The sequence below is a fragment of the Notolabrus celidotus genome, chromosome 5 (assembly GCF_009762535.1).
Source record: "Notolabrus celidotus isolate fNotCel1 chromosome 5, fNotCel1.pri, whole genome shotgun sequence".
Lineage (NCBI taxonomy): Eukaryota > Metazoa > Chordata > Actinopteri > Labriformes > Labridae > Notolabrus > Notolabrus celidotus.
The window spans coordinates 28,791,390-28,799,557 of record NC_048276.1 but is presented as its reverse complement, the minus strand read 5'-3'; the positions used below and the strand labels follow the sequence as shown (position 1 = coordinate 28,799,557).

At 43.3% G+C, this 8,168-nt stretch overlaps 1 protein-coding gene across 2 annotated transcripts; it reads right to left on the bottom strand.

The window, feature by feature from the left end:
* Positions 1-3,566: 3,566 nt before the first annotated feature.
* On the bottom strand, positions 3,567-8,168 carry LOC117813207 (troponin T, skeletal muscle). Of its 2 annotated transcripts, XR_004631361.1 has the most exons (3): positions 7,857-8,168; positions 5,716-5,832; positions 3,567-4,313 (listed from the first exon to the last, which is right to left on the bottom strand). XR_004631361.1 is itself a non-coding variant. In XM_034684331.1 (2 exons), exons 1-2 carry the CDS (start codon positions 5,788-5,790, stop codon positions 4,038-4,040), a joined length of 351 nt encoding a protein of 116 aa, XP_034540222.1. In that variant the 5' UTR covers positions 5,791-5,912; the 3' UTR covers positions 3,567-4,037. The 2 variants fall into 2 exon arrangements, 1 of the variants encoding a protein (XP_034540222.1); XM_034684331.1 differs by lacking the exon at positions 7,857-8,168 and having other exon boundaries at positions 5,716-5,912.

Genomic DNA, 8,168 nt, shown 5'->3' with positions numbered 1-8,168 from the left:
GCAGCTTTCAGCATCAAAGTCACAACACTGCCACCCTGTGGAGGGTTTTCAAACTATATGTTTCTCCTTTACTCGAGCAGGATGGATCCAATGTGAAAATAGTTACAGACACTATAAAAAAAATAGGTTTAGGGTCACTGAAAAAAAATAATCTGATTGTTTAATATTCTTCTTCTTCTTCTTCTTCTTCTTCTTCTTATTATTATTATTATTATTATTATTATAACAATTATACAGTGGATAGCAAAAGTTTACACACCCCTGTTAAAATGCCAGGTTTTGTGATGTAAAAAAATGAGACCAAGATAAATCACGTCAGAACTTTTTCCATCTTTAATGTGACCTATAACATGAAGAATTCAATTGAAGTTTAAATATATTTTAGGGGGAAGAATAAAAACTAAAAAACTAAAAACCCCGATCTCATTCATCTCCACTGGCTCCCTGTACCCTATATCTCCTATGGGTAAATGGGTAAATGGACTTGTACCTAAATAGCTCTTTTCTAGTCTTTCTGACCACTCAAAGCGCTTTTACACTACTCGTCACATTCACCCATTAATAACCTTTCACTTACTGATGGTAGAGGCTGATATGTAGTGAGGGCGGTGTCAGTGGTCAGCATGGTGCAGTCTGTGGCCTCCATTACTGTTCAACAGTCTGATGGCGGTGGGCACAAAGGAGCGCCTGAAGCGTTCAGTCTTGCACCGTGGTGGAATGATGCGCTGACTGAACGAGCTCCCCATCAGCCACAGCTCATCATGGAGAGGGTGAGAGGGGTTGTCCAGGATGGCTCGCAGTTTGTCCATCAACCTCCTCTCAGCCACTGACTCCAGACTGTCCAGTTCTAGGCCAACCACAGAGCGGGCCTTCTTTACCAGCTTGTTGAGCTTGCTGGCCTCACCCGTCTTGATACCTCCACCCCAGCACGCCACAGCAAAGAAGAGAGCACTGGCCACCACAGACTGATAGGTCTTCAGAAGCCTGCTGCAGACACTGAAGGACCTGAGTCTCCTCAGGAAGAACATTCTGCTCTGTCCCTTCCTGTAGATGGCATCAGTGTTGGTGGACCAGTCCAGTTTATTGTTTATTTGGACCCCAAGGTACTTGTATGAGTCCACCCTCTCCACTTCCTCCCCCTGGATGAGGACTGGGGCTGGGGGCCTCCTGTTCCTCCGGTAGCTCACCACCAGCTCCTTAGTCTTGCTGATGTTGAGCTTCAGATGATTGCTGTCGCACCACGTGATGAAGCTCTCAATCAGTCCTCTGTACTCCTCCTCGTCATCTTCACTGATGCGTCCAACGATGGAGGAGTCGTCGGAAAACTTCTGGAGGTGGCAGGAACCGGAGTTGAAGCGGAAGTCGGAGGTGTAGAGGGTGAAGAGGAATGGCGCCAGAACAGTCCCCTGGGGGGCGCCAGTGCTGCTCATGACCGCCTCAGAGGTACAGCCATCCACTCTGACGTACTGCGGCCGTCCAGTGAGGTAGTTCACGATCCAGTCTGTGGTGTCCGGGTGAAGCTGCATGGCCAGCAGTTTTTCTCTCAGAAGGCAGGGCTGGATGGTGTTGAAAGCACTGGAGAAGTCAAAAAACATGACTCTCACAGTGCTTCCCTGCTTCTCTAGGTGGAAGAGAGACTTGTGGGTGAGATGATGATGGCATCCTCCACACCGATGGCATCCTCCACACCGATGTGCGGCCTCCACACCGATGTGCGGCCTATATGCGAACTGCAGCGGGTCCAGGAAAGCAGTCAGCAGTGTCCTCAGGTGCTGAAGAACCAGTCTCTCGAATGTCTTCATCACATGTGACGTGAGTGCCACAGGTCTGAGAGCGCTGGGTCGTCCTTTCTTTGGCACCGGGACGATGCAGGAAGTCAGTATCAGCTAATCTCATTCGTACACATTCACACACCTCTGAACAACAGAGGGTGCAATTCGGGGTTCAGTGTCTTGCTCAAGGACACTTCGGCATGTGACTGCCGGAGCTGGGATCGAACCGCCAACCTTCCGATTGATTGACAACCGATTCTACCCACTGAGCCACAGCCGCCCCTACTGTAAACTCCTCCTCCTCACTTACAAATCCCTGCATGCCCTTGCCCCCCAATACCTAGCTGACCTCCTCAACCAACACGCATTATCCCGGAACTTACGGTCTTCAGACCTGGGTCTCCTCTACATCCCCCGGACTAAGCTGAAGACTTTTGGCGACAGGACCTTCAGTGTGGCAGCCCCAACTCTGTGGAACTCTCTCCCTCCCTACATCCGCAGCGCCCCAACCCTGGACACTTTTAAAAAAGCAGTCAAAACACACCTTTTCTTCAAGGCCTTTCCCCCGTTAGATAGTGTTATCTCCACCTACCCCCCAGACCTGACCCTGTGAAGCAACCTTGGGTTTCTTGGAAGGTGCTATATTAATACCAGTTATTATTATTATCATTATTATTATTATTATTATTATTGTTGTTATTGTTATTGTTGTTGTTGTTGTTGTTATTATTATTATTATCATTATTATTATTATTATTATTATTATTATTATTAAAATAATGTGGTTGCATCAGTGTACACACCCTTTAACTAATATTTTTTTTAATTGTGCACGTTATAGGTCACATTAAAGGTGGAAAATGTTCTGACATGATTTATCTTGGTCTTATTTTTTTACATCACAAAACCTGGCATTTTAACAGGGTTTCCTGTTTCCTGTTTTTCTCAGGATTAGAATTCTAAGAAAAAAACATCTCAGGTTCCTAAGATTAAAATCAGAACTCAGATTTTAATTTTTGAAAAAATTAACCATCAAATCATTTTCTTTGCACACCTGCCCTCCAAAATAAATGTTTTTCCATGACCTTGATCTCTTTCTGTAAAGCACAGACATCAATCAATCAATCAATCAATCAATCAATCAATCAATCAATCAATCAATCAATCAATCAATCAATCAATCAATCAATCATCAATCAATCAATCAATCTTTATTTGTATAGCGCCAAATCACAACAAACGTTATCTCAAGACGCTTTTACAAACATAGGACGTCTAGACCACTCTATGTCAAATGAACAGAGACCCAACTTCAAGACAGGGTAAGACTCAGTCTGACCCCACCTTAATCCATCATGAGCATTGCACATCGCAGTATTTAGCTAGTTACAGTGGTGAGGAAAAACTTCCTTTTAACAGGCAGAAACCTCGAGCAGAACCAGACTCATGTTAGACAGCCATCATGCCTCGACCGAGTTGGGTCTGGAAAGACAGATAGAGGGGAGTAAGCGAGTGAAGTGATAGTGATGAGACGAGTCGTAGACATGTTTGTATTTGCAAGCCAATTTTTCATATTTTCACATTTTAGAACAGCTGCAATTACCTTTGTTTAGAAGATAGACTATCTGTTACCAGAGAGGGCAGTCTAGCTGTCATTTGATCCCACATAAGTAGGAAGTAGTAGAAGCAGCTTTTTCCTTTTACCAGACCTTGGCTTTTTCCAGGTTAAGCTGTTTTGGGATCCGGGATTCAAAATTGAGACAAGAGAGTAGCAACACTTTTTGGTTTATTTCATTTATTAAAGCAAACATCTCAATAAAGTAAAATCAGTTTCCAGTATTGTCCTTCCAGCGGATGGGTTGAAGCTGCACATTCAGTCATTTCATAAAAAAATTATGTAGTCAGTTTCTGTCACTAAGCGAATCATTATCACATCATCATTTCCACTTATTTTTATTTTCAGTTTTACAAACACATGTTTTTATTCAAACCAGCAGATACCTAAAGGGGCTACAGCCTGTTAATTGCACCTTTTCTTAATTCAAATACACTGCCAGGAATTTACAGCCGCCAACCACGCGGTGGAGCCCTCCTAAATAGGTTCAAAATAAGACACTCAGCATGTGAATCCATGTCAGTAAAAAAATAAACATTTTAATTAAAACGTCTCTTCATCTTGTCTCAAATATACTAAAAAATGTAGCGCTGAACCAAACAGGTCAGCTTCAGCCCCTTAAAAACTACAATTCAGTCCAATATGGAGTGTCAGTACCCCTCTTCCTCCTCTGTTTCTCCTTCTTCTTCTTCTTCTTCTTCTTCTTCTTCTTCTTCTTCTTCTTCTTCTTCTTCTTCTTCTTCTTCTCTCTTATTGGTGATGTGCTTCTGGAAGGCATGCTTAAAAACAGCAGCAGTGTCCGCAGCAGCAGGACAGCCTCCAGGAGTCACTGGTTGAAACCTGCAGGAGACTTTGTGGATCAGAGAGTGGTGCGCAGCATTCGAAGGACACGCTGGGAAAGCTGCTGAAAGACAGATGCCATGTTCCTTAAAAAGAGGAGAGCAAAAGTTATACTGGGAAAACAAATAGTGGTTACTTAAAGCTGTCAGTTTAACTCAAGGAAAATTGTGATTCCTCGACGCCAGGCAGGTGGTTGATGTGGATGTGGGTGAGAGGAATAGTGTCGGTTTTCATGTACAACTGGGTGTCGTCAGCATAGCGATGGAAAACCATTTATGCACAAACTCACGACTACGGACTATTTTGAGTGAACAATTAACCTGACTGAATGTTTTTGGCAGAGCACCCATGGGAGAACCCTTGCCTGCACAGGTAGAACATGCAAACTCCAAACAGAAAGGTTCCTGGGATTCAAACCAGGAACCTTCTTGCTGTGAGGGAACAATACTAATCATTCCTCTGGCAGCAGTATATCCAGATACAGCTGATATTTGCAGCCCAGAAGCTGTCCAAAACTTAACGGCGCAGAATGCACAGAAAATACCCATAAAATAGTTAATGTTATTCTTACATTATGTCTGACAGCCGGAGCATACGTAAAATAACTCTCATAATGACAATTACAGCCACCTGATGGACTGGATGTTACCCGAGTCATCAGATTGTATCGCAATCATAAGGAAGTCTGACAGATCTGAACAAAACCACTACAAACAACTTTTTTAATGTCGATGCAGCAACAATATATTGCACTCACATCCATGTCCCGCCTTTAATATCTTCAAAACTACTGAGGTACAAAAAATTCACCCCAGTGCACTGTGTGCCGATAGAGAAATGAGCTATTCAGATCAAAGTCGTTTTTTTAACCAGGCTGTAAATGTGTGTTTCATTCTGCTGTAAAGACCAGCTTTTCTGAAGGGGTGTGTATGTGGCTAACAGTGCTTTTGGACTCTGCCTCAAGTGGACACTCGAGGAACTGCAATTTTCAACACTTCCACTCTGGCTTCATACTTAAACACTGGAGATCGATGCTTGGTTTCCAACAAACCAAATACATTTCTTAAACATCTGTTAGTGTTTAACACCAGGGGCAGATCCAGTTAGGCAACAAGGGGTAGCATGCCCCTCCCCCCCCTTCAGAATTTGATTGGACATCCCTGGTGCCACGCCAAAATGCTGAGCTGTGATTGCTTATTTGCCATGTCAGAGGCGAGACTTTAAATTGTGACTTAAGACCTAGCAGCTACCTCTGGTCTCGAGAAATGAGCGACACAGAAAGTGCTAAAAACTGAAGTTCCCCAAGTGTCCACTTGAGGCTGGCTCCAGAAGTACCTGACACGCCCATTCAAAATGTTGATCTTTACAGCCGAAATAAACATGTTTACAGCCTGGTTCAAAAAAACGACACTATAATGTTAGCAGTCAAAGTGGATATGAAAGAACAAAGTCTGGATACAACCTTCTTTTACATAAACTGAAACTCACCGTGCTCCAGCAGAGAAGCAGCTGTTCCGGTTGGGGTGGAGGCAGAAGAGCGAGGCCACACAGTAAACACAGCATAACAACATGGACAACAGCCGTCTCTTTATGGACATCTTAACTCTGACACAAACACAAATGTAAACAGGTGTTCAATCAAATTCAAATTCAATGATGTAACAAACAGACATTATTAAGAAAACCTTGGAGCATTCCGGCCTGACTTTTTTGTACTTCATCATTATGTATTTAACATTTTAAAGCACACTTGAAGCACAGACTGACTGTGACTTACTCTTCTATTTAACACCAAGTTATGTTTTATTTGAACATTTACCTGCTTTCTAAAACATCAGGCCTTATTTCAAAAGTTTCAACACGGCAACAACAGAGCGCTGTTTTGTCCTGCAGTCTTTAGATATCAATAAGTCTGACGTGTCTTTGCATCGTTTTATTTTTTTTAGCTAATTTGAATTAACTTTCCTCCACCTTTTATTAACCAGGAAGTCTTGTCTAACTTTTGGAGTGATCCAAGAGAAAACCTGGTACTTCTTAAAAATGTATTTGAACTGCTGAGCCAAACCAGCGCCCAAACTTAAAGCTTCTGTGAGAAACTGTGTTTGTGTTGATTATGGTGCCCCCTGTGGACAGAAGCAGTACCTATTCTCTCCTGATTTTGTCCTGTCCATGTTAAAGTCATGTTTTTTTTTTAACCATAAAAACAGTTCACTTATTAGAAATCTTTGCCATGAAATATGGAGAATAAATATGGTTGTTTTGGTTGTGTGCAAGTCAAAAAATGCGGTCAAAACTCCACCAGATCCATATCCGATCCCTCACGGCATCGGATATCATAGGTTTCTAGTCAATGTGTTAACTTCTGGATCTGGTCCATTGCGTTCCGGCTGCGTCTCTGATCCGGCAGGTCGGAACACAACGGATCAGATACTTAAGACTTCTATTTTGCCGGATGCCGGAGCATGACGCATCAATATACACAGAGCAGATGGGGCGGGGCAGGAAGTCAGGCACCAAAACAAAATTGAAATATCCGGTTAATTTTCAGAATAAAACACTCTGTGTTATCGGTAGATCGTTTTTAACATAACTATGACAACAAAATGTCGGTTTGAGAAGGGGGCAGGCTTGGAGTCATCAAGTCAGAGGTTTTCAGAGGCTGATAAAGACAACATGGACGAGGAGGAGAAGGATCCTTGATTCAGTAATTAGCGTAAGAAAACCTTGATCACGTGACTCCAGCTGTCCGGCGTACCTGCTCCATGCTGCGTTCCGAAAACGCAACCGTTGGGTGTTGACGGTCGAGATAGCATGAAGACGGACAGCGGCGGATCGCAGATGGACCGGACATGGATCTGGTGGGAGTCCTGTGTTAGACTACCACCTATCCCCCCAGCAGCTTTAGATATCAAAACTAGTATTAACTATTCAGATCCAGTGAGTCTTTCTGCTGATGGCCTTGTTTGTTTTGTTGGTCATAATGAGGCAGTGTTTTTAGCTGGGACAGTTTAAACATAAGCAGCTGAAATCTAGCTGTGAGCATGAGCAGGTATAAAGTCCTTTGAAAAACACTCTTGTCAAGGTGCATTATTCTAAAATAAGGGATTATTTATGGCACGAGGAGGAGCAGAGTTTTTATCATGTGTTTCATGTCTGCAGAGTAGGTTGCAGTTGGTGATTTCACCACTCGATGTCACTGTGGCTCTTTCACACAAGCTGTAGATTAATTCTCACCTTGTCATAAAGCTTTGTCATATTTAACACACACACAGCAATCATTTCAGTTTAGAAGCTAAAAGGGAAGTGAGTCAGCTCTCAAACAAACACCACTTTTAAAAAGAGCTTCTCAGTGATTGGCCGAATGAAGTATGCGTTATTTCTGCAAAAATATTTGGGTTAGTTTGGACGTTACAGTCTACTCGTAAAGATGAACCTTATGCCTGCATGATGCAACCAAACAATGAGACCACTTCAATGCACACCAACCAGTTTCAATGTATGGTGTACTGACCCTAACTTCAGACAGAGCAGGTCAAACAGGTACAGACTTGATGTACCGATAATGGGAAGCAGAAGTTAGACCCCTACTTTTGTTGACCGCTGCACATCAGCACAAAAACATCTCTCACCTTAACAATCCTGTCCACAAGATCTTTAAAAACCCAGAGGACTTCACTTCCACCGCTGGATAAATACCACTCTTGGTGTTTAAGATTCTGGGGGGCTCGTTCAGAACAGGTCCCAGGTGGAGCAGCAAGGATCCGTCCCAGCAGGTGGAGGGTGGCGTTGGCAGAGATGTAAACAGGATGCAGGAGACTGTGTGCTGCTGGGCACTGGGCACAATAACTGCTGACCCAGGCTTTGTTTTGAAAGGTCCTGAAAGGTCTAGCAGGGGTGAATAACATTCCTACATTGTGTGTTTGTGTGTCTGTTGGAGCTAT

What these genes read in the sequence shown, in the direction of transcription:
- LOC117813207 (XM_034684331.1), bottom strand. Translation starts at nt 5,790, where the DNA reads ATGCTGTGTTTACTGTGTGGCCTCGCTCTTCTGCCTCCACCCCAACCG. An exon ending in TGCTTCTCTGCTGGAGCACG is followed by an intron (nt 4,314 to 5,715) that starts GTGAGTTTCAGT and finishes CCTCTTTTTAAG; the next exon opens with GAACATGGCATCTGTCTTTC.